General features: G+C 48.0%; 2 protein-coding genes and 1 non-coding gene across 13 annotated transcripts in view; all 3 read left to right on the plus strand.

Moving 5' to 3' along the window:
* Positions 1 to 1,721: 1,721 nt before the first annotated feature.
* Positions 1,722 to 18,133, plus strand: TPD52L2 (TPD52 like 2). Of its 9 annotated transcripts, XM_074843539.1 has the most exons (11): positions 1,737 to 1,806; positions 2,321 to 2,466; positions 3,581 to 3,729; positions 4,592 to 4,651; positions 6,151 to 6,210; positions 10,279 to 10,380; positions 14,361 to 14,387; positions 14,778 to 14,819; positions 16,068 to 16,116; positions 16,198 to 16,246; positions 16,330 to 18,133. In XM_074843539.1, exons 1-10 carry the CDS (start codon positions 1,788 to 1,790, stop codon positions 16,231 to 16,233), a joined length of 690 nt encoding a protein of 229 aa, XP_074699640.1. In that variant the 5' UTR covers positions 1,737 to 1,787; the 3' UTR covers positions 16,234 to 16,246; positions 16,330 to 18,133. The 9 variants fall into 9 exon arrangements, with proteins under 9 accessions (XP_074699638.1, XP_074699640.1, XP_074699637.1 ...); XM_074843537.1 differs by lacking the exon at positions 16,198 to 16,246 and having other exon boundaries at positions 1,722 to 1,806; positions 2,348 to 2,466; XM_074843536.1 differs by lacking the exon at positions 16,198 to 16,246.
* A 2,057-nt stretch (positions 18,134 to 20,190) lies between these two features.
* TRNAE-CUC (transfer RNA glutamic acid (anticodon CUC)) lies at positions 20,191 to 20,262 on the plus strand. The gene has a single exon. It is a non-coding gene; the product is annotated as a tRNA-Glu (tRNA).
* A 179-nt stretch (positions 20,263 to 20,441) lies between these two features.
* The window catches only part of DNAJC5 (DnaJ heat shock protein family (Hsp40) member C5), a 34,735-nt gene continuing 29,725 nt past the window's right edge, over positions 20,442 to 25,451 (plus strand). For all 3 annotated transcript variants that reach the window (XM_074843600.1, XM_074843601.1, XM_074843599.1), the window contains exon 1: positions 20,442 to 20,618. The gene's annotated coding sequence lies outside the window, so the exon portion shown is untranslated. The remainder of the gene's footprint in view (positions 20,619 to 25,451) is intronic.

Raw genomic sequence — 25,451 nt, forward strand, 5'->3', positions numbered from 1 at the left:
AGCTGCGGCTGCCAGGGCAAGCGAACGCCTCTGCAGACAGCGCAGACATTTTGCCCCCAAATTACTGCCCAGTGGTTTTGAACAAAAGCAATGATCCTCCACAAAGAGGATTTTTTAATTTTTTTTTAACGTCCCCAAATGCAGGATCGCTCTCTGCTTTCCAACACCCTTCAAGGGCTTGGGATGGGGAATAATGAAGTTGGCAGCGTGACGCGGTTAATTAAAAGCTAGCGCTTGAAGGTAGAGGGAAATCAGCCGCTGGAGTGGTGGATCTGTGGAGGGCAATCCTCCGCGTCCCCACGAGGCACAGCCTGATCCCTGGTCAGTTGGCGAGGATGGACTTGGCAGTGGGGTTTCATGCCTGGCAGAGCTGGCAGAGGCCACTGCAGCTCCCTGCGAGCCGCAGCCCTCCCAGCTCCTCCTGCTGCAGCCACCTCTCGGGGCCAGATTTTCAGGAATCTGGGCTCTGGTGAGGCCAGAAAAATCCAGATTTTTCACGTGGGCTCAGTATTCGGCCACTCCCTGGGTTTCCACTGAGCTCAGCTTTGAAATGAGACCTGCGCTGAGGCTCCAAACTCTACAATAATCCCCCCCAAAACCCCCAAACCAAAAAGCTGAGCTGATAAATGCTCCCTGTCCTTTCCAGGACAAGCAGACACACAAGGTGGACGGCGGTGACGTGCCGTGCCCCAGAAAGGGCATTTCCAGGAGCGCTGGTGAGCGCCAGCTGCAAACCCTCAGCTCGGGCAGCCCAGGCGTGCTGTTGGAAAGGGCTCTGAAAAATTTAGGCCCATTTCCTCATTTATATTCGCTTCCCTTTTCACGCCTCATCCTGGGCAACTCCAAGAGAGTGGAAAAGGGTCTGAAAACGAAAGTAGCTGGAAAGGAGATTCCAGCCGAGGGGGGTTTTCAACGAGGCGGGTTGCAAAATGGATGGAAGTGGAGCAGCCCAAGGGCTTCCCCGTGCCCTGATGAACTTCTCACAACTGAGGCAAAACCGGAGCCCTCTCCGCTTCCAGCCCCTCTAAAACGAACGGCTGGTTTGTGGCCGGGGGGCTGTAGCAGGGAAGAGCGAAACCCTCCTCCCCCGCTATCGCTTCCCCCTTTCGGTGCCACTGCTGCCAGCCGCAGGTGGGCACCGCGTGAAAAATCTGATTTTTGAGGCGCCTCTGGAGGGAGGTGACAGCTCCATCCCCGCGGCAGGACACCGGGGGCGGGCTGGGGGCGCCGGGGCAGGCCCTGGGCACCGCAACCGCTTCACATCTCCCCGGGAGCCCCAAGCCCTGCAGAGGCTGAGGGGTAGGAAGGGTGGGAACGCACCGCGGTTCATTGCGGCGGGGAATTATCAGGGTTAATTAAAGAGCTCGGCGGGAGGAGGCCGCCAGCACCGGCCCCTGAGGGCGGCGCACTGAGCACGGAGCGGCGGGGGGGGTCGCACGGGGCCTGGTCGGGCCCTGAGGGGCCGGGGCCGGTGGCGCAGGCCGGGGGCGCTGGGCCAGGCCCGGGAGGCCCGTGCCGGTGCTGCCCCCTTCCCTCCGGCCGGGCGCACGGCACGGCGGAGCCCCCGCCCCGTGACGTCACCCCCGCCCCGTGACGTCACCCCCCGGCCTGGCCGCCGCTTCCGGGGGCGGGGCGGGGCGGGGGAACGTGGCGCCGTCGCCGTAGCGACGCGGGGGGTGTGACGCAATCTCCCTGCGACCCTCTCCCCCCGGAAGCGGCGCGGCGCTGATTGCGTCACGGGAGGGGCGGGGCCGGCGGCGGCGGCTGGACGGGCCTGGGGCGCCGCCATGGAGAGCGCGAGCCAGGGTAGGGGCGGCGGCGGCGGCGGGGTCGAGCTCCAGCCCCCACCCCGGGACGGGCCTTCGCCTCCGGGCGCCTGGGGGCGGGAGGCCCCGGGGACGGCGCGGCCCGGGGCGGGGGAGCTGCTGCCGTGAGGGGGGAGGCGGCCCCCCGGGAGGGTGGAGAGGCGGCGGCCCGGGGGCTGCCGTGAGGGTGGGCCCCGCGGGGGGCTGCGGTTCCCGGGCCCCGCTCGTGTCCCCCCCCGGAGCTCGTCCTTCCCCCCTGCCCAGGGGCCCTGCCGCGGGCCCAGGGGGTGTTTAGCAGCGTGGTGCCGGGCAGAGGAGCTATTTTCGACGGGCTTATTTTATCCTCCCCGGTGCTTCTGTCGCTTCTGGTAGATGCTCGTAGCGGAAACTCCGCTGGGGGTTTCTCTTCCTCTTTCGGTGAAGCCCCTTTCTTCACCTTTCCCGTCGGGTTTGCATAACGCGCTTCGCTTGCTGGCTGCTTATTCTGTCTGCCCTCTGCTCCTTGTCTGTGACAGATATCAACCTTAACTCTCCCAACAAAGGTCTGCTGTCGGATGCCATGACAGATGTTCCCGTGGATAGCGCGGCGTCGGCCCGCACCTCAGCGCCCGAAGGCCTGACTCTTGCCGAAGAGGAGGAGTTGAGATCTGAGCTTGCCAAGGTAACGGGGGCTGCGGTGGGGTTCTGCTGGGAACGGACAAACAGGAGCCACAGGAGCAGGATTTATTTTTTTTTTTTATTAGTTTTGCAGCGGTGTTACATTTGGATCTCTCGGCTAATTGTTAAAATGCACAAAGCTGGCAGATACTTCAAACACTGTGGTATGTTGCGTTGCTCTTTCCCAGAACGACTTAATTTAGAGCTCTAAGGAAATAAGTGGCTTTTGATGCTGTGAGCTTAATCTAGGCTTTTAGCTCCATTTGAAGCAAGAAAACACTTCAGGCGAGTGCTATGCAAAAGAAACTTCTTTTTCCTTAAGAAGCTGAAACAATGGAGCACTTAGGTGCTTTCTTTTTCTACCTTTTTCTCTTAAATATTTATTACTAGGTGCTTTCTTTTTCTACCTTTTTCTCTTAAATATTTATTACACTTCATAGGCAACTATTTTGGTGCATATATGCTTTTGAAGAGCTGAGAGTTTGTGATGTAATATCCTAAATTTTGGTCACCTCGTAAGGTTTAAAGGTCAGTTTATAATTTCTGTCTGAAATGTAGCTGAAGATAATTGTAGCTGTTCTTCTGTAGTCTCTTCTTCATTGGAGAATCCCATGGTGCTTCTTTGACTTGCAAGTTTTAGCGAGGGAGGACTTTGCTGCTCTGGGTGGCCACGCAGATCTTGGCGAGCTGCAGTTAAAAGTAGTAATGAACCCTCTCTGCCTGGAAACAACTTGAGAGTACTTTGAAAATGTTGTAAGAAAGGTCTCTGAGGAAAAACTCTTTGCTTTAATAACATCAGAGGAAAAGAATCGTAAGATAGAAACCTTAGTTCATAAGGTTTGGCAACTGATTTTTATCTGCGGTTGAAATTACAACGCTGGGAATGAGTTCTGTTAATTTTGGTGCCATTAAATCGCCACTGAAGTCTGAGCTGTAGGCCTCCCATTCCAGCAACATTTGTGTTGAGTTGAATTGTTCTGTGTGCAGCTGACCTTCCTACCAAGTCTATATATTCATGTTAACGAAATCTTGCTAGTTTTGAGGGAGATAGAAAGGTGGCTTACCTTTCAAAATTTTACTAAATTGTGATTTAAGACAAACCTCTACCTTTCTCTAAGGTTGAAGAAGAAATTGGTACTCTCAGGCAAGTTCTGGCTGCTAAAGAGAGGCACTGTGGAGAGCTGAAGAGGAAGCTCGGTTTGACTCCCTTGGATGGGTTAAAGCAAAACCTGTCTAAAAGCTGGCATGATGTCCAAGTCTCCAATGCGTAAGTGTTGCTTGTGATGCACGTTTATTTAAATATGACTCTGTAGTAATTTATTTCCCAGCAGCGTATTCCAGGGCTCTTCTGAGTGGCTGGAGGCTTTTGCTCTGATGGGGTATATAGAGTAAAAGGCACTTAAAAAATATGTATTTTATTGTTCTTATATGTCAGAGTCTTTATGTCAGCATAAACAGAACGTTCATATCTATGATCTGGATAAATTGTTGCTCATGCTCTTTCCCGTGGTGTTGGAGATCTAGATTGGCATTTAACAGTTCAGTTTGCCCATTTCTGCCCATTTTTTGAGCTCCCACTGCCTTGTTCTGGACTCAGGCTCAAAGAGAAGTGCAAGAAGTTTCAAAGCTCTACTGCGTAGTGCTAGTTCAGAAGCTATTTCCTGAGTCGTATAGCTTGAATTAAAAAGCCTGCGCTGCCTAGGAAAAAAATCTGTAATATTAGTGTGCATTCTGCAGAGTCATCTCTGCCTAAAGATCTGAAATTAGACTGTTCCTGAGCAGGCGTTAAGGGTATGGTCACTGCAGGGCTCGGCAGTGCCAGGAGGCGAGTCAGAGGTAAGTCTGACCCTGCACTTGTGCCCCATGTAAGGGACTCTCCGTGCCCTTAGAGATATCGTTCAGTCTGAAACGTCTGGTGTAACTTAACTGGAATTTGGGGTTACTGACAGTGCTACTGCAGAGCAGATGGTTGAGCTGTTCATCTCACTGTTTATTCTTTCCCTTTTCCTCATCTTCCCTCCTACATCCCTGCCCAATTTCTGTTATTCCTTTGTAACCGAAATCTGTGTCGTCGTCGTCTAAAAAAAATGAATATTAAAGTTATATTCATTAACACTTTCTGTTTCTAGTTATGTGAAAACATCTGAGAAACTTGGAGAGTGGAATGACAAAGTGACACAGTCTGACTTGTGAGTGCCTCGGGCTCCTCAGCAACACCTCCTTGCTCCTTGCTGCGTCCCCAATTTGTGCTGCTCCTTGTTCTCAGGGGTCGATGGGGAGCTGGAGGCGTGGTGCAGCAGGACTGTTATTAGCAGCATGCCTGGCTTCCAGCTATAAACATCCCTCGGTTGCGGAGGAGATGAGTAAACATTAACTGCTATCATCTCTCTCATGGTCTTGCTATTGCAGAAGAAAAATTCCAATCAGTTACCAGACCACATTTTATTAAAAAAAAAAAAAAAGGCAGAAAATCAATCACTGTTTCCCTTTAGCTGGTCATTGGTAGGTTAGTCTGTTGTTATTGAATGTCTTATTAGTGAACCTCTATCTTTACTGTAAAACTATTTCTCCTCTTATCATCAGATGTGGTAGGAATCAGTTTGATTATTGCCTTTCTGTACGGCCAGAGAAGGTGCCTGAAGGCATTTGCCCATAGATGGAAATAGGGGCTGTGCAAATGCAAATATGTACATTAGTTTGAGAGCTGCCAGGCAGTGGCTCTTCTGCACTGATGTGTATGAACCTTTTTGCTGATGTCAATACTAGAAAGCCATGAATTTCAGTCTTTGCTGTAAATACAAGCGGGTGAGAAATGTGGACAAAGAACATCTGGCTACTTCTGTCTCTAGAATATATTCTTTAATTATGTTAGACCTCCATTTGTATTAGACATGAATAGTTTTGATTCCTGCTGCGTAGCTGAACGTAAGGAAGCCCTTAAATATTTTCTGCACTGAAGATTCTTCCCCTTCTGTGCCTTGTGTTGAAGGAGAGGATTATTTAGGAAAGAGGAAAATGTGAATTGGGAGTATCCCATCATTAGGCAGGATGGCAGTGATCTAACTGGGGAGAGTTACAGTTCTGGGTGAGGTGAACTGCCTGCGTTGTGTCACCTCTGAGCACCTCTGCGTGTTGTCTGCGCTGGTAGCAGACCCTTGTATTTGTTCTGTACCTCCAGTGTTAATTCTCACAACCCCTAAGGTACTGGTTCGTATGTTGAGCAACATGATTTCTAAAGATTAGTAAATGAAATTAAGTTTAACAGTTTGTCCAGGCTGTGCTAGGTTGGTAAAATACAGCTTTGGGTGTGGCAGTCAGTTTTTTTTGGCCTTGAGCTCAGTTCACTGCTCTGTGCTTTTAATACATAGCTGCCACACAGCGTGTAGGAAGGGAGCAGAAGATGCAAAGTCTTTCAATTCCTGACACCTTCTGAACTGCAGGCTTTGTTTCTTTGTGCTCAGTGTTTGACTGTGCTTAAATAAGAAGGAAACTGGGGCTTAGGTGTCTCCTGCCTCTCAAACAGCAGCTCTTTTCCTTCTGGCTGTAACTGAGAAGGGGAGAAGGTATTGTCAGAGAAATAAAGCCTATGATACTGTAAGTGTGAAGAGACACTAATAATGTGGAAAGTGTCAAAAGAAGCATCTGTCATGAATCTTGGCACCGTATCTAACCTCCGTTGTGTTTGTAGATATCTTTCAGCCAGCAGCACACTGGAGGACTGGAATGAAAAATTAACTCAATCAGAAGCGTGAGTGTCTTAACCTTCAGCATTAACAAATGCTTTCGTGACAGTCTGCTGCCACTAACATTCTGTGCCCCTGCTCACAGTCCCCTGCTTTGACTAGATCTATTTAAACATTTCTCTTTTCTAGCTTTCACTTTTTTTAACCCAATAAAAGCCTCTTCTGGGAGAGGGAGCTTTTCCTCAGGTCAGTATTTGAATGATTTCGTTGCGATACTCTTCAAATGCCTGCCTGCTCTCAGAGAACTGGCTGAAGCCACTGGGTAGCTGAGACCTGTGTGCCACACGTTCCATCTCCAGCTGACAAGGTGTGGAATAGCCAGACTGACCTCTTCTTGTTACCCTCAACACGTGCTGCTGGGAGCAGGAGCTTTTCTTCTTGCTCTGGTACCTGATGAGAACAAATAGAGCTGTAGTGTCCAAGGCAGCTGTTCTGGCGTGTCGGGGCCCCAAATGGGCTTGAACAGCTTAAACCTCCAGTTGTTGGCTGTGAAGGTCTCTTAGCCACGTTATTATTAAATGCCTGAAATTAAAATATCATCTGGACTAAATTATGGAAACATATTATGGAAATTGGCCTTTGTCCTTCTCACTGCATCTTTCCCACAGTATGTAGGGCAATCCTCTACAGTGATGCAGTGGGAGCGGGTAGGTAGTGTCATTGTTTTCTGAACTGATCTAAACCATGGTAAGGTAGCGCTTAGGTAAGCCAGCTTTTCCTGTTCTCTAGAGTGGGTATGAAACCCAGTCCTTTGAGCTGGCTTGTTATTGGCAGTGTGTGTGAATAAAAGGTTTTCTTCATCAGACAGGTGAAAGATGAGCAGAGATAAAAAGTAGGAGTATCAGAAAAAACTTCCAAGTATGCAGGTCTGCTTTCAACGTTCCGTGTATGTTTTCTACATTAAGAAGATGTAAATTGTCACTTATTTCACTTGCTAAATAGAATGACCTTGTTTTTTTATGCTTGCTGACAGTGTGACTCCAGCAGTGTTTTATCAGAGTTCCTCCCTGGGCGTGCCTGCTAGAATAGAAAACTTCTGGCTATATCTGTTTCCTTGTACTTAATAAGTGCCAGAAATGTGGCGGAAGGCTGCTTTTGTAGAGCACTTAGGCCTGAATAGCTGTGGCACGCTAGTTTTCCTGCTTGCTTTGGCTCTAGACAGAGTGACAATTCATGCTGGCAAGGTAGATGCTGAGTAAAATGGGGAGGTGACGGGGATTGAAGGGTAAGAGTCCAGCAACATTTCAGAAAACAAAGAGAATTTCTACTTCCTTTGTCTAAAGCTCAGTAAAGGCAAAGAGTCAAGTTCAAGAAGTCCAAGGATGAGGTTTTGTTCCTGTGTTTTGGGGTTCTTATGCAAATGCATCCTCTTTCCTGTTCAGAGCTTCTCTGCATTATTACTAACAAGCATCCTGACCTGGAGTGGAGATGGGCCTGACCCGTGACCTCGTGGTGCTTTTGTGCACTGCTGAATTTCCTGGGAGTTGCCATTCCTGGCCACAGCCTTGCCCTCTGCGAGCAGTGCATATAGACAGGAGAAAAATCAGCCCAATCTGTCCCTAGCTCCAGTCTCATTGTAACCAGGACACCAGATGACTTAGACGGTTTGTGTACTTAGCCAGACAGCACAAATGGTGATTGCTGGATAAAAGCAAGTGAGAGGAAGCTGGGATTAATGGATAAAGGAGGATTTGAGGGTGCAGGTCTGGCTCCTCCCTGTCAGGGTTTATAGGAGAGGGGTGCAGTGAAATATCTGAGTACCACGGGGTGAACACCACAGGGCAGAGATCACTTCTGCAGCTTGTGCTGCAGCCAATGGCCTGTTAGTAGAGCAAGGTTTTAATCAGGGCTCATATTTATTACTCCCAGATTTGGATTATTCTGTTGTGCTTTGCGCTGGTGCTAAGGGAAGAAAGTGAGTGATTGTGAATTTAAAGCCATGGTAAACCTGGTCGTGTCTCTTGCAGAGGAGTAGCTGCGACTTCTAGGTCAGGGCTGAGTATAGTTCAGTTACGTTTAAAGTCTTGTATAACCTGGTCCCTGCTTGTCACAGATGCAGTTCCACATGTGTGTCTGATGGCAGTTCTGGGTTAAAAAGCTGCTCATTGGAGCTGTGAGGTGGCGGTGGGCGGGTGCGTGGGTGCTGTGGAGGCAGGACTAGACTGGCCATCTGATCTGGCTGTTGCTGTCTTTTCTGTTCTTCCAAGTTTGTATTTCAGCCGGATTGTTTCCTTGATCTAGATGGCTGTGTCGGCACAAACCGTTGTGCTGGCATCGTGAGGGAGCACGCAGGCAGAAGGAGCAGCACGTGAGTGCTAGATCTTCAGTTAGCTTAAGAATACTGCTGTCAAATGTGGAAAATATGGTTGGAAAATCTCAGGCCTCTTTCTAGATGAACGCTAGACGCAATACCTGCGAGTTTGCAGTGTGTGCATGGCGTGGTGGTGTCCTTTGAGCCTGTAAACCTCTCATTGCTGCTCTTTGCTCAGTGCTGATCTCCCAAGAGTTGAGTGCTAGCAGCTGTAGAGTCAGCACAACATACTTTGGTGAGTGTGAGGTCTTCAACGTTTCTGTTAGGCAGCTGTAAATCAAATCCTGTGACAGGACTCAGCTGGGGAGGAGCCCGACTGCTGAAAGCAGGGATTCAGATCCTCCTCTTCCAAAGCAGTTTGGCCCTAGGGTTCAAACACAGTTATTGTGATGGGAAGGCACATGTAAGAGCAAGCAGCATTAATGCTGACCAGTTCACTCCTAAATTGTTCTGAGGTGGCTACTTCTTGCAAAAGATTGTGCTGTGGTGAAACACAAGGTTGAGGCCTTGCTGTTGGGGCACACTCAGGTTCTTCTGGAGTCACTGAATTCAAGAGGAATTGGTCTAAAAACCGTGTAGGTTATAGGAATTTTCTTTCAGGAGCAGGAAGAGGGAAGGTAAAGCTGATGCGGTTTTGCCCTGTTCTGCATCAGTGTTGTGAACATTCTTGATTCAGAAATACTTGGCTGTGGTCTTAAACAAAAAAAACAATAAACCAACATGTTATATATAATTCAGGTGCTGTGGTGCTGTCTCCTGCACTTCTTTCTGGAAAGAATGAGATGTCAGTCAGCTGTCATCGTGGTACTTCCAGCCTTGGGAGCTGAGGCGTGAGAGAGAAGTTTAGGCTGTTTATAATGCCCTTCTCCTGAATATCCTAGTCAGGCAAAATGTAATCTCAAACTAAAATATTTGGAATAAGAAAATTTGGCTTAAATTGTTGAACTTTCCAGCCTGAGTCTTTTTTCATAACTTGAAGAATGCCGTAAATCTAGATGTTAATCACCAGCTGTGGAGTAGCTTGGAGAAGATGAGTTAATGAAAGCGGCTCAAAGAATCCGTTCCTGAGATTAGTCTCATCTGAAGGAGACAAAGGTTCTCAAGTGTCTGTCTTCTCCAGCTCTGGTATAAACTCAAATGTAATCAGCTGACAAATGCGAGCTGTCAGGCCTCTTGTGTATTGTGGTTAATGGTAACTGATAGGAAGCTTCTCTATCAATTTATTTCTAAACTGCAAGTTGTAGAGATAATGCTGGTCCTTTCTTTTCTATACAGTGACGTTAGTCTCACCTCTTTCCTCCATAACTAATGCTGCAACAAACGCTGTAACTTCAAGGCTGCAAGGCTATTATGGGATAGGTTCCTAGACTTATTTTCTCAAGGAGACCAAAAGATAGTTGTAGAGTAAATAGGATATGATGTTATGGTATTAGAGTTTCCACATGGAAAATTGGGGTGGGTTGGTTTGGGTGTTTGGTTTTTTTTTTTTTGCAAATGTTTGTCAGATTTAAGAGCATGTGGTCAAAATGGTGTAAAGGGAGTGTATGGAAAGGTTAATCCTACACTTGCTGCTTTTTTAAAACTTCAAGTCTTTGAATATATGCCAGACTGAAGGGGCTGTTTTGGTGAAGTCAGGGCAGCTCGCTAACCTAGCCTCTTTCCTTTAATATGGGTTCCTTGTTCAAAATGGGGGGGGGGGGGAATGCTTCTTGCTTTCAGATCCTACCTGTTAGCTCAATTCATGATGTTTTTTTCTATTTAGTTATAAGAAGACCCAGGAAACCCTTTCCCAGGCAGGACAGAAGACTTCAGCAGCCCTTTCCAATGTAGGTTCTGTTATCAGCAGGAAACTTGGTGACATGAGGTAAGATTTCTGTTTTGTGCTCTGGTGCTTTGATGTCGGTTTCAAACAGTAATGAGACTTTAGACAATAACCAGGCTTTTTTCCATTTTTCTGCTTAGTTGGCAGCACATTACTGTTGATGGACTACCTTATTCTGCATGGCCCTGTATATTGTAGTTTAGGACAGAGTAATTATTAAAGCTTATTAAAGACTTGATGGGATAAAACTTATTCTAAGGCATTAAAGTTTGATTTGGCTTAGGAGAACTGGCGGAATGTTTTTAGCACCCTTCCCCCTTTTACTGTCGTGGTTTCACTGCAGCTTTTAAGTCCTAGGTAAGAAACTAGTATTAAAGTTTACCTTTTCCATTCATTACTAGATTATGGAGGTGTGTTTTCTCAGTGTTACTGCTTGGGATTAGAAAAGGGTCATCACCCCGGTGCTCTGTTATGCTTTAATTGGGACAAAGTCTAGATGCTGCATTTTATGTAGTTTCAAGCCCTGTGTGTCACCTCTCTGCGGAGGAGGGCAGCACGCCTTCCAGGCACAGCTACGTCATGTTGATGGGAAGATAGGAATTGATTCAAGAGATCATGACAACATTAAAAATTTCTTCTTGTGGTTGGTGATTATCTAGATTCCTTAAGCAGGTGACCGCTGAAGTAATTGGAAATTTAAACCTCTCTGAATGGGAAAGTGGAGGGCTGATTCCCTTGGTTGCTGGCTGAGGTTCTTGCTCTGTGAGTTTCTCAGCTGTACAAAGTTCAAGGTTAGAATTGGTGATTTACCTGATCTCCAGAAATTTAAGCTAACGTTTGCTTCCCCATTAATGGTGATGTCCATGTTATTCACACAGAGTACCTTGAGCATGTTTTTCTTGGAATTGAGGGCTAATTCTGAATATGCAACCTTTCTAGGCTACTAAGGTAGTATTCTTGGAAGTTGTATTTAACATGATGTACCAGACCTTGGATTGAACGGGTAGCTGTCATTCTTTGTAGGGAATTTCCTATTCCACTGTGGCTGGGAATATCCGAGTGGTAAGAACTCGTTGGCCTCTGATTGCACAGTACTGATTTATTCTAGTTCTGTCCTCAGTGAGTTATTTACTGTGTTCCTGGAGGGTAATTTTTGGTGTTTTCAGTAACTCACTTCTCTGAATTTGGCAGAGGACTGGCTGCCTACCCTTCCCAGTATTCAAGTTGTAACTTTTCTTTCCTGGAAACTACCTGGTTGGCTGGAAGAAGAGATTTATGTGTAATCACAGTAGATTACAGAAACTGGTGCAAGGTGTGGTGGTAACACATTTTGCTAAACTGATAAGTGAAGTGAATTTGGTGCCTGATTTCTGCAGTCTGGACAGGCTGCTGTGGCAGAGGGGTGGGAACTGTGTTTGTTGGACCAAACGAGGAACTCCCCAACCAGTGCTGCCACCAGAAGAAGCCGTGTTGACAGGCTTGGTCCTGCCTGCTGTCTTTTGGTTGGGAGAATCCAGGTCACCACGCAGCTGCAGAAATGTTTGTGCTGTCCCAGGAGCAGATGATGGGGGGAGGAGGGGGTGCAAGGCCGAGTGAAGAGTGTGCCCGTTCGTCCTGGTGACAGAGCTGGTTCCAGTCAGACCAAAACTGGCCGGGTAGTCAGCTGGCCTACAAATGAGTCAGACCTCTGCAGTGGTGGTATCGCTCGGCATTAATCACCATTTTAAACATCTGCCTTCCTTTTTATGGCTAATACCTTGGGTGATGTATTATGAAATAGAGGCAGCTTCTCTCTTATCACTTGGGAATCCCTGCCAAAGTTATTTCAGCAGGATTTGCTTTTTGTATGCAGCCCTGTGGGGGAACACAGTAATGACTTTTTTTAAGACTCAGTTTTTCTGTGTGTATATAAACAGTCTTCTGTCTCCTGTGCTGCAGTCAAGTCTTGATATTTCTGATTCTGAGCAAGGTTTGGCTCTGAGCAAAAGTTTCTGCAGGAACTGTCCCACTTTCTACCCTTGCCAGGTGAAACTGTGAATGGTGCTCTGATACGTGGTCAGAGCTGACGGGGAGGGAAGTCTGTTGTAGCGTTGTGATCACATGGTGGACAAGTGGGGGTGATCTCTGTCCCCCAGTCTCTGTTACAGGCCTCGTAGCCTACACTGCAACCTCTGTTACTGTACTTTCTTTTTTCCTCTTACACTACAAATTCACTTGTAAAAGCAGGTTTATTTTCCATCACTGGAAGTGTTGAGATAACAGAAGGGATTTCCTTGTTTAGTCAGCCTTCACCGGTTGATAAATGCAAGGAAGACGTGATGAATGGGACAAATGCCTCCGATACGCGAGGGCGTAGTTGTAATTCCATTAAAAATGCTTGGACCCAAATGCTGTGCAATACAAGTAACGTGTTCCTGGGTTAATTCTTTAGGGTTGCTGTATTCTGGTCAAAATAATTTTAAGTGTTATAGCTGCAGATTGCAAGGAGACATTGTGAAGTTGGTGCTGTAACTGTGCACTAGCAGTATTAAGGCTGTTGCTCTATTAGCTCGCCTTGCAGGAGAAAATGTGGCTTAATTAATGGGCGGGGTCTTTTCAAATCTTGGCCAGTTCAGCTTTTTCTGTTATCTCTGCTTACAGTTAAAAAGTAAATTGGCTTTTAGACGCTCTGTTCCTGCATTTTACTGACCCCAGTAAACTGCAAAACTGGGTGTTTTCGTTTTGTTGGTTACAGCTTGCCTTGTGCTTTTGTGTCCCCCAGCACACTTCATGTTGTCTGATGAAGTTTGCTGCTGTACATAATACTACAAGCAAATTGATTATGAAATGTTAGCCTGAGCCCCAGATGTCCCTGTAAATTCCTGAATTTATGTAAACTTTTTAAATCCTTATGAAAGGAGGAAAAGGGTTACTGCTAGTTCCAGGCCAAGATACTGAACAAACGAGCCAGTGCTTGTGGTATTGCATACAGAGTAGCATGATGCATGGACATGTGTTATCTGTATTCTCCTTTAAGCAAGAGTAAGTAGGAAGTTAATTTATTTCGCATGCAAAGACAGCATTTCCAGGAGTCTTTCCTGCCAAAGAGCTGACTTGGATGCACGAGGGAATGGAACCACAAAGCCTAACGTCTTCGCTCTGGCTGTAAGGAAAAGCCCTTGTACTCCTTGCCAAGCACTTCAGATCCAACATGCCGTGCCTGCTTCCTGGTGCAGAGACAAAAGTTATATTTAAGTGGAATAAAACACAGCTTCCGTCAGCAGGAGCTCCTTTAGAGCATCCTGGTAATCTTACGGGTAGAAGTAGGAAACTGTGATCTGTTATTTCAGACCGAGTCACACCTGAAAATCTGGTTACCTAGTGGGGGATACTTCGCCTTGAAACCTAAAAATGGGCAACCAGGTTATGGGGTAAACATGATACCTTTCATCCAGATACTCTTATCTTTATTGTGCTGAGATGTGTTTGTTCTCTGAGCTGTAACTTTGAGATCTGCAGGCTTGGCAAGATAACGTGCAGGTATCCATTGCAGGTTCCTCTTACAGAATTTCTCAACCAAGAGTCCTAGCAATGCTGTCTTTGTATGAGAGCTCGTGGGGGGAACTGGGGGAAGGAGGTATCTTTACCAAATGAGCTAGCGCTTGGTAAAACCCTTAGTTTAAGAAAACAGACTCTAAAAAAAAAAAAAAAATCACGTGAAAGCAGTGATGGGGTAGGTAAAATGTTTTGGTTTGTTGTTGTAAGAAGCTTTTCCCTCCCCAGCACCCTGGCTCTAAGTGGCTGTAGGTGCTGTTACTGTTCTCTGAAAAATGTCTTCTCTTGGCTTGAGTTAATGAAAAGTAACTGGTTTTTGCTTGCTTCTGTAACTTATTGTGAGAAGCTTCCTCCTGGGTAGTTGACTTTGCTGTCCCGTGTTCCTGTGACCACGTCCGTGCTTAGCTGCCCTGCATTCAGTGTTTAGACCTGCACAAGTGTCTGACTGTTTCTTCCCTTTTCTCTCTGCCGCCTGTGGCTTCTCCCAGGGCTCACCCCTTCTCGCACTCCTTTAGGTAAGACACTCTTCAACGCTGCTAAAAGAGCATTTGTTTCTATGCCAGGCCCTTGCGGACGTTCAAGGGGAAGCTGATTATTTCAGCCTTCCCTACCCTTTTGACACAGATTGGGAAACCTACCGCAAACCAATGCCCTGTAATTGGCTTTTTGTATCACAGCTGCAGTTAAATACTCGTGCTTACAGTCCTACATCTGCAAAACTTAAGTCCTGGGCTGCAGCTGTTAAATAAGGGAAGAGAGGGCTGGCTCTTAGCACTCTGGTTGTCCACAGCAGCCTGTGTGTGGACAGTAAGTGTTTAAAACCCAGGGGTATGCTGCTTTTGCATGGTGTCTGTATCAAATTGTCGTTTAACTTTTTCCTCCTTATTCTGAATGCTTCCGAGTAGCAGCTACTCCATTCGCCACTCGATAAGTATGCCAGCGATGAGGTAACGTAGCAAATACCCGCGTCCCCTGAGTGTTATTGGGTTTTTGGTTCCGATTTGTACGACTGGTTCCCTTCTTAAGCAGACCCCGGAGTATGGGGTAACCACATCCTGCAGTCTGAGTAATTCAGGGTGGGGGTTTTTTTGGTTTTTTTACCCCATCTCTGTGGTTCTTAGCACCTGTGTTGTTCTTGGACTAAGAGCGGTGTCGCAACTGTACCAAAGTCTAATAGAAATTCGCAGCTTTCAGAGGTCCCCGAAGGGTGGGGATTACAGCCCTCCTCTCACAACGTACAGCATGGCCATTGCTAATACCGAGATGAATCTGAACTTGAACCCTCTGTCTCCAGCCGGAAGCTCAGCGCCCTTCTCCGCGTGCCCTTGTGCTGCCTTAGGTGGTGATATCCTGGCAGGAGAAACTGCTGCCAGGGCTGGGCAAGGCCCACAGAAACCTCTGTTCATCCTCCTTCCAGATCGACAGAGGTTATTTTATGGGTGCAAATATAAAGTGATTCTTTGGAACAAAAATAACTGAGCTGAAGCTAGTCAGCTCCCAGCGCGCCCGCAGCCGAGCCCGGGGAGAGCGGCTCTGTACGAGTAATTGCCTGGTCTGAACGCTCGGTACAGAGCACTCCTCTGGAATGGTTTGCAAGCAAAGAAGCTTGTCAGGTTGTCAAACGATTGACCTGGTTTTCTTTGCTAGAAATACGAAATCCTCTGATTAATTTATCACACTGCGGTTTTCATGAGCATTTTTTTATGCTCGCTCCTGGGGTAATAAAACTGCCCACAGGTACAGGCACGTGGCCGCTCCCCTGCCTGCCCACGGGATGTAACATGGGAAACTGAAGCCTTTGTTTTAAACCCTTTTCAGCTTTTCCTTTCCATTATTTAAGACAGCCTGCTTTTAGTTGGAAGCTTTGTAAGACTAACAGCTAGTTTCTTCTCTACTTACTGTGTATTGATTCCCTGGTGAACTAGGACTTGTTTCCTGCAACATTTTAGCTTGAGCAATGGAACGGATTGCACGTGGTAGAAATGTTTTTTCTTCAGAGTTTGTGTGTGGTGTTCTTGTCTGGTGTGCCTGAGAGATTTGTGCCAAAGGCTGTGAGAGGAGCTGGATGTGTTCTGGGTGCTGCTGTCCCTGCATGGGAACGGCCAGAGAGCCCAGTCACGCTGCGTGGTTTGATTTAGCTGAGAACTAACTTGTCCTGATTTGTTCTTTGCTTTTTTTTTTCCTTCTCCTTCAAGGAATTCTGCAACCTTCAAGTCATTTGAAGATAGAGTTGGGACCATAAAGGTAACAATCTGCTTTGTCTTGTGAACATATAGAGTGAAGCCTTATGCAGAAACTTTAATTTCTGCAATGTTTTTCTTGTAGACTAGTATTCGGGCAAATGGCCTCTCAGATATGTGAAGTCTTTGCTACAGTAGGTGACCTTGACAAGGGGGAATTGGTTTGGTATTCTCAGTGCTGGTTTCTCGTTATCCTAACTCTCTTCTCTCCTTTCAGTCCCGAGTGGTGGGCAGCAGGGAAAATAGCACTGACGGCCTCCACTCCCCCTCGGGAGCTGGAGACAAGCCTCTGCAAGACAACGCTCCGTTCTAGACCTGCGATGTGGCTTTGCACGGCTGTGCACAACTAAGAGCGAGCCCCCTCCCTCCCAAATCTCCACAACAGCAACAACCCGCGAATCCCAAGAAGGGGCTGAGAGCCAGTCTGGACAGATCCATCGTTCATTCATAGACACTGCTGGATCGAAGTCAAATAAAGAGAATGCAAAGTTTTGTACACAAATAATATTTTACACTAAAGTTTGTAGATTAAATGTATCACTGCTGTCCTTTTGGGAGAGCATGTAAGCTGGAGTTTCCTTAAAGTAGCTCAGAAATGCCACTGGTCTAGATAAAAACAGTTTTCCCTTGTCTGACAAAACTTGGAACAGATACATCGCCCTGAGCAGTGTGAGGAGGGCAGTTACTGGAGAAGCCAAGTGCACGGGCTTCTTAGCTTCAGCTTCTGGCTGTGTTCTCTGTTCGGGACATGCCATGCAGCTACTCAGTGAGCTCCCAGGCTTCTCCCGTTACTGTTTTCTCTGGCTCTCATTGGAGTAGTCTGGTAAATGGGGTAAACAGTTGTTTTTTTTTTTTTTCTGGGCTCCCAAAAGGGAAACTTCACTTAGTGGCTGCCTCGTTGTTACACTAATGCTCTAGCTTTAACGAAACTAAAAATCTTTATTTTTAAATGCAATGAACTTTAAAGAAATAAAGCTTAAAAAGAAAAAAAAAAAAAGGAGCTTTGGCATCATATTAGGGAAACGCTCCCTTGGACTCTGAAACTGAATTGCAAGCCTTACATCACCTTACGCTTTACTTGTTTATGATTTTTACTTTCTATAGAGAAGACTGTCAGGGTTCTAAAGCTGGATGTTGAGCACTGGAGTTTTGCATCATACAATAGTAGCAGCATGCTTATAAGCCAGTTCTTGTGTTAAAATTTAGTGGCGCACTTCCTGAGTGGATGAAACTTGCTTCTCCCTTCTCAGTTTATGCCTTCGTCTTGGAGGAAGAATTTCTGAAGGCTGCGAGTGCCAGGGCCGGGTTACAAAGGCCCGAGCTGTCTCTGGCAGTGCAGACACCGTGTCGGGGGGACTCTGCTCTCGGTGGGCTCCTTGGGCTGGTACATCTGACTGCGACTGGATGGGTTTTTCAGTCGAAAGCCCCAGCTCTAATCTAGGTTTACAAAACTGGCAGAGTCACGGAGCTCAACCAGTTCCCCCAGGGACTGGGTGTTTTGCTCTTGTGATGTCCAACTTCATTGCTCAGGAGCTGAAAAATTCTGAGTTTTCTCCTAGAGGCCTGATCTTATTCTAGGCAAGGTGCCTCTGGATAGAAATACCTAGAGTGAGCAGTTCTGTGCCTTAGAGGCCAAGTGGGACTTACTCAGGTCTTTAGACTTGCTTATGTACATATCTGGGTAGTTTTAGTGGTTTGTCACCCTGGAGGCCCTGAACCCTCTCTGACCCGTATTTAGAGAAGCAAGTTTTGACACTGATCTGCTGATTAATCTCCGTTTCCCTCACCCCTGCTCCCCTCCCTCTGCAGACCTGGGGCCGGGGGGTTGAAATCGTAGCGGGCAGATGTACTGGGCAGTAGGTGGGGTGTAGAGTGTTAATTTACTGGTGCTGCCTGTTTGCAACTGGCCTCCCTGCGAGGAACAGCCAGCGCAACGGGGGCTGCTGGAGCTGCCGTATGGAACTGTTTATACAGATAAATAGCGAGGAAACTTGTCAATAAAGCATTCCTTTGGGAGAAAACGGGGTGAATGTTCTTGTCTCGTTCAAACAGCGCCAAAGTCTGTTTGTAGATGTGTGTTAGGGACTAAATACCACCTGCCTGCAGCGGCTTGAGGCGAGATGCAACTGAGATGTTCTGCTCTATCCCTCTGGCTCGTTTGCCCATCGCCTCTCCGGATGCTTTCTATGAAGGGATGTACTAAATATTTACAGCGTGCTGTTTCCTTTCCCAGATGCCAAACAGCCGCTGGTTCCTGAGACAGGCCTGTGCTCAACCAAGGGCCGGGGAGTCCCCAGCCCACGTTTATCCTCCAGGTTCCATCACACTGCCCCCTCCCCGGTGCCAACCTGCCTCCAGTTTCCTCGTGCCGTTTTCTGAGCTCAGAGCGTGGGATCGCAGTCGCGGCCGTAACCTTGGCCGTGGGGGCTGAGGCTGGAGAAACTTCGAATGTGGAAAAGCGGCAGCTGTGGTGCTGGCTCGGATTTTCGCTGTGATACCTCGGGGAATCGGCTTCTTGGAAGCTCTGGCAGTCGCTCCCGATTGAAACAGCACGGTGCAGGGGGAGCAGCGAATGGATGAGTGGAGTTGGGAGCTGCTCTTAAATTCAAAAGGGCAGCGGGGAGCAGGCAAATAGTTTGTGAGAGAGGCCAGCAGAGCTCTGTAGCCGCTTGGGTGCAGTGTTTTCAGAGGAAGGATGCCTGGCTCAGGTTGAAACGTCTGCTTGGTGCTGAGGGTTTGGTTTTGGTTTTGTGGGGTTTTGTTTGTTTTGAAGATTGGCGTTGGGTTTTTTTTTTTTGCTATTCAACTTCTGTAGGTAAAACTACATCTCTGCAACTGGGTCTAAGAGCCACGGGGTTGGTAACGATACCCAGTCCCCGGGAGGAGAGGTGCTGCAGGGATCACCCAGGCTGTGAGCTCCCCTGTGAGAGCCCCAGGGGCTTCTCCACCTCCCCAGTCCCTTCCAGCCAGGGAGCTCGGGTGTTTTGAAGGAAGGTTAATTAATCCTTCCCTTTGGGGTTACAGGCTTGACAGTGGTTTTGTCCTTTCCTGGTTTCTAAGTGTGCTCCGGGCAGCTCTCGCAGGTGCAAAGCCCCGGTTTCCTTCGGGGCTGGGCTGTGGACTGCAGCGTCCTGTGCAAAGGAGAAGGGGGGGGACACAGCTTCCTTCCCATCAAAAATCGGGGACGAGGAGCCTTGGCAGCCTTGTGAGCACCCACCTGCTCTGTTGTAACCAGGGGAGGAGGCTTTGGCAGGAACATTCCTCTTCTGTTCATCCCCTGCCAACAGCCTCGGTGGGCCAGGGGCGCTCGGGGACAGCCCGGTGTCTCCTGCTGCTGTGGAGCCTGGAGAGGGTTTGTCCTGGAGCTTTTTCAGTCACTTCTCTCTCCTCCCTCTTTCTCCTGTTGATTCCCTTAAATGAAACATCCTGATATTAAATCTACGCTCACGAGGCCCATCAGAGTTGGGATCTTTGCGGGCAGCGACGGAGCCAGCAACCAAACCAGCGTCTCCTCTTTCCCGCTCCTCTGGTTTTACCACATGATTTTCCTTTTTTCCTCATCGCTGAGGACTTGCTGGGCCTCTTCTGAGAGCTCCCGTGTTTCGGGGGGGTCCGTGCTGAGCGGATGTTATGGCTTGGGGATGTGGGGGCTGACACGAGGCTTTTCCCGGGGCGGTGCCTCCGGGGGGATGCTCCTGTCTCCCCGCACCTCCCGTTCGTCTCTGCCAGCTCCCTGGTGCGACGCACGGGGCCGGGTGAGTCTTGATCTTGAAAAAAGCCTGTTTTCCTCGAACTGTCAGCGCTCGTTTGTTCCTGGAAAGGAGCGGGCTCGGCAGCGTGCTCCTGGGCACAGCGTGGGGTGCAGCCCCCCGGGAAAAGGCGCAGGCGAATGGAGGTGCTGCACAAACCTGATTAAACACTGAGGGACGATGTGCAGGAGCGCTGGGGGGGGCTGAGCGCCCCGGGCACCCCCCGAAGGGCGGCAGCGACCTCCCCGCTCCGCGGCCTTGGGCCCGCCCTCAGGGCCCGCCCCGGCAGCAGCGCGGGAACTGCGGCGGGCGGGAGCTCCTCTCACAGCTCCCTGGTGGTCTAGTGGTTAGGATTCGGCGCTCTCACCGCCGCGGCCCGGGTTCGATTCCCGGTCAGGGAAGCTTTCATTTTTGCCGCGTTCTGCCTGCTTTTCAGCAACATCCCCCCCTCCCCGCGCCGTGGGTTCTCCCCGCTACGTTGCGCGCCCCGCGCACCCACGGACACGCACCCCGCATGCCCGCGCCCCGCGCGGGTGGGGGCTCTGCGTGCCGGCGGTGCGCAGGCGCGGTGCGCTGGTCCCTCCCCCGCCCGCCGTCGGCGTCGCCGGGTCCCGCTCGGTGTCTGGCGGCGGCGGCAGCAGCGGCTGAGGAAACGCCGCCGGGAACCGGGGGCCGCTTCACTCCGGGAGGAGCCGCCCGCCCCGTGGGGCCGCCCCCGCCCGGGGCTGCCCGGCCCCCGCCCGCCCGCGGGGCGCAGGTGAGCGCGGTGGCGGGGCAGGGCCTCGCCGGGCCCGGCCCGCGGGTGGAGGCCAAGATGGAGCTGGGGCTGCCGGGGGGGCGGGAAAGGGGCGTTTTGGGGTGCGGGGGAGATGGAGGAAGCGGGGAGCGGCCGGGCAGGGTGCCCGGGGGAGGGGGGGCTGTTGCTGCCTGCGGGCGGGGGGCTGCGGGCGGCTCGGCGGAGCGTCCCGGCCTGGCGGGGCGCCGTGTCCCCCCCTCAGGGAAGCCCCTGCTCGGGGGGGGGGCTGTGGAAATCCCTGCGCCCCCCCCTTCCACCCACACGCGGGTTCCTCCGTGGGGGCTGAGGGGGCTGCGTCCTCTGTCTCGGAGCTGTAAAGATTGAGGGGGGAAAAAAAAAACCCCAAACAAAAGGCCTGGAAAGGTGAATTCTAAATGAAAGTCATTTGTGTTCTGTGCGAGCTGTGATTCACGATGACTGTTTTTTTCGCTGGAGGGATCTGGGATGATTTTCGCTTCCCCTTCCTCACGTTGTTCTGCTTAATTTTTTTTTTTTAAAAAACCCCATTTGTAACTGCTCAGATTATAATGTGCTTAATGAATGACGTATTAGCAACGGGAAGTAAATCCAGCCTTTATAATGAGAAACTTGCAAAGGCAGCATAATTCTATTTATTTGTGCAGTGTCTTCTGGTTCTCAAATTAAGAATTCCGGTCAGGTAATTCTGGTGATACGGGCTGCAACTGGACGGAACGGAGACAGCGAATTCACTGATAACGCGTCGCTTTTGCTTTTATGCTTTATCAATATCTTGCTGTTATACGCGTGGTGACACAAAGCCGTTGACTTTATTACTGGAGTATATTACACTGATGGAGCTGTTTCTCCCTCGGAGAGCAAGGTGAAAGCTATCCGTATGACACAGAAAGGAAATCCAAACGTTTTTATCTTTTTTAGGTTTGTTTTTACCAGGGCATTAATTTTCGTGTGTTGTGAGACCTTGCTGTAGAGCTGTGTGTGCTTAATATTCTCCCTCCTGCGGTAAAGCTTAAAAAAAAGGCATAAATTTGGTACATCATCTTACAGCAGTATGAAATAATACAATTCTCCTAGCTGATGTCTGCCTAATGCCCTCATGCCGGCTCATCTTAAGGAATTGGAAATGTTATATGTGTGTTTAAATACTGTATTAGTTTGCTGCTATTGAAGCAAAAACTTGTAGGCCGCGTTCACCCAGTGGCTGACCGGTGGTGTTTCACCCATTTCACTGAGTAAATTAAGCTATCAAAAGTATGCAAATCTGAAAGGATTTCCTTCTGAAATGCGTCAGGATTGTACCTATTGAAATTCTTGAATAGTAGCAGCCACCTTGAAGTGGAATTTATTCTTTTGACCACAATTTCAGTAGAGGCGTTTCCAAGTTCTCAGGCATCTGTTGGTTGCAGGCTGCTTAGGATCAGTGTTTGCATTTTGTTTGCTTTCAGTAAAAAATGAGAGTCCTGATCTGACTAAGAGATCCCGAGAAACAGATGCCAAATTCATTTGCATGAATGAATTAGCTCTAATAATTCAAGTACGCTGTGCTCTGGGAGGGAGAAAAGAGGGGAAGCAAAAGCTGGAGTCGAAGAGAAATTGACTTTAATATATGGAGTGTAGGATGAAAATAAGTTTATTTTTATTGAGCAGCTTCCTGTGGTTTTCTCGCAGTGCTCTAAGGACTTTGGAGAAACTTGCCATGATGCTGGCCATGCAGCACCTGCTTTGTGGGTATCCCTGAGTTTGGAGAGGAGATTTTTACATCAAACAGCTTTTTATAAACCTGAATAAACGCTTCTTCCCCTCTCTCCTTTATTTCATTTTAGTGATTGTCCATGGCATTTAAATGAAAGGGGAGATGCTGCAACGTGGTCATTTTCCTCCTAAATTTTTGATGCATCGTATTGATAAATTGCAGGCTGTAGGTTCAAAGTGCTGGTGGAACCCAAGAGGAGATCTCCCAGCTCCACAGGGTGGCTGTGTGCTATATTTAATCAGTGAGTTCTTGAAAAAAGTAATGTCTTTATAGTATGTTTTGTCTCATAGCGTAGACCTTCTATTCATGTTGATTATTCCCAAGAAGTTTAAACACTCTTTCAGTCTTCCCAGGCAATCCTCCTCCTGGTCAGTTGGTGGTGTGCCTTGTTTGACAGCTGGGTTGCAGGCAGTTGATGTGGTTTGTGGCCGAGGTGGCACAGTCATGGACCTGGCTTCAGTTATGAAGTTGCCCAAGATGGTTGGAGGCTGCCAGAGACTCGTTTTGCAGCGGAGGCTCAGAGCGGTGGGTCGGAATAGGGCTGTGATGTGGACAGGCTTTTCTTACCGTGCTGTATGAAGGCTTCTGTCAAGTCAGCGGTGCTGTTTGGATCTTTGGAAAAAATGGAGCGGTACCAGAATATGACTTAGGTTCCTAACAGTATGAATGTGGATTTTGAGACTTTTGGCCTAGTTTGCAGGTTATGCTGAGGTGGTAGTTGTCAACAGTGATGCTGTTAATCATCTTATTTCTTCTCTTTGTGAGCTTCAAGAAGGATTTTTGTCTGTCTTAAACAGCGTTTTGTTAGCGAATGCTAATGGAAGGTTAACTGCATTACTTGAGAAATCATGTTTTAGGTTAAATGTAAAAGTTGCTGATATGACTCTTTTTTTTTTTTTTTTTTTTTTTAAAATTTATGAACTCAGTTGCCAGAATATCCTCTCTGGAAAAGTGGGCACAACTTAAGCCTTGGGAGGTGGTTCTGCAAATCCTGTCTGTCCGTTGAATGACCCGACTTGTAATACCAATGCTGTAATTGGCCTGTGATAATTGCTGTATTTCCCTCTTCGATCACTTTGCCAGTGTTTTCTCTTTTTTTTTTAGGTATTGTTAATAACCAGATCAAAATATTTTTTCAGTATGTTTGGGAAGGTAAGGGCTTGGCAGAAGTTTTCAGCAAAGCTTATACATAGGACTGAGCCCTCCAGCATCCTCCCCAGAGTGTGCAAAATGGCATCTGCCAGCATTTTCACTGCTTTCCCATCAAACACATAAGCACGGGGATTAATTTAAGGTAATTTTAATACACTAACTGATCTCATTCGCAGCTTGATCTCGAGCCATGCGAGTCCTCTTCGTTTGGCTTTAAACCTCCAGGTTTACCTGCCTGGGTGGAAAACGAAGCAGCGCTGGGGAGGGATTGCCTCTGCCCGGGAAGGTGTGGTTCGTCTGCCGCCCTCCACGAGCTGAGGAAAAGACCTTTCTGGGGAGCGGGTGTGTGCAGTTTGGCGAGTCGCTTGGTTCCCGTGAGGTGACCCCCAGCTTGTAAGCAGATGGCACAAAGGGCTGCGGTGGGCCCGTCCGTGGTCTCAGGAAATAGTTGTGTGGCCACCTGTGCCGTAAGACAGATGGGTCACGGCAAAATACAGAGGGATGAGGAACATGGCTACCGCTGAGGACCAAAGAAAAGTGTAGCGCTGCTTTTTTGACATGAAAAAGTTGTTTTCCTTGCGCTCCAGTAACTGATTTGAATTAAGCAATGTTGGTTTAGACGTGTCCATGTAAATATTTTTTTGCATGTTTAACTCTCTAGCTACCTGTCCTGGCCATCAAAGCTCTTCCACACATTCAGGATGATTTGGTGACTGACTGGACATTTGCAAAAGGAAAGACTTGGAGGTTAAAAGAAGCTGAGGGGTGATCTTGATGCACCTGGTCAGTGTGTGCTGTCAGCAGGTGCCAATGCTTATAATCTCTCAGGAGCTGTTTGTGAATTCTCATCATTGTTTTAATGTATTTTTTGTTCTTAGGGTTTTGTTACTGTGTGTTGATGCTGGTTGGTTAACCAGTGACTGCTTTTAATCTTTAAAGGCAGGATTTTGGTGCTATATCTGAAGATTTACTTAGAAGTTCAGTTAAAGTACTTTCTTAATAAAAGCATACAAAGCACAATTGTTAGAAAGTATGTGTTTTAGCTTCAGGAGACACTTTGTTTCCTATTTCAGGCAGTGTAAACTGATATAAAAGAACCGCATTCCGGAGCAAACATTCCTCAAAACATTGTTGAAATATTTTTAATGAAGTGATAGTAGCTACCAAAAAACATAACGGCTTTTTGTGTGCATAGAATAGCTAAATAATAATAATTATTGGTGTTGGATCACGGGGGTTTTAGTGCATTGTTGATATGTAGGTTTTTCTTGGGAGAACGTGAATAACATTGCTTTAGCACTAAAATGTGCCTTTTTAAAGTCCTTTTCTGCCTTTTTCAGTAGTGCTGAAACACTTTCAGTGCCAGCACGTTGGGCCAACTGTAAAATTTCAGTACGTTTTTCTTCTGGGTGCAAGTATTTCATCCTCTTGTGCCCGCGTTGGTAGAAGGAAACTGGAAGGCGCGTGGTGCCCAGTGGTACGGTCGCTCCCATGCGAAGGGAGCAGCCTTCGAGGCCCCAGTTAACGTAGATTAGCAGCTGCCATCTCCTCTTTCATAATCTGCTCGAGGATTTTGTAAGGGGAGTGGAATTTTTCGATGAAAGATAGTTGTGTGGCTTTTTCTTTTTAATATGATTTAAACTTCATTGGGTGAACGTTTGAGCAAACAGAAAACCCAGTGGCATTTAGTCATCTTTCACCAAAGCACTTCTAATGAACCTTTTCTTTTTTTTTTTTTTTTTGGGTGGCGTGATACAAGCATGCTTTCATTAACGGGTAGTTTTGTGATGGTCTGATGGTTTCTGACAGATGAATGATGCAAGTAGCTAGTTCTGTAGATCTGACTGCACTGACGGGCAGTATCTAACAGTATCTAATCCCAGTGGGGAGAAGTTGATAGAAGAGCACAA

The sequence above is a fragment of the Strix aluco genome, chromosome 17 (genome assembly GCF_031877795.1).
Source record: "Strix aluco isolate bStrAlu1 chromosome 17, bStrAlu1.hap1, whole genome shotgun sequence".
Lineage (NCBI taxonomy): Eukaryota > Metazoa > Chordata > Aves > Strigiformes > Strigidae > Strix > Strix aluco.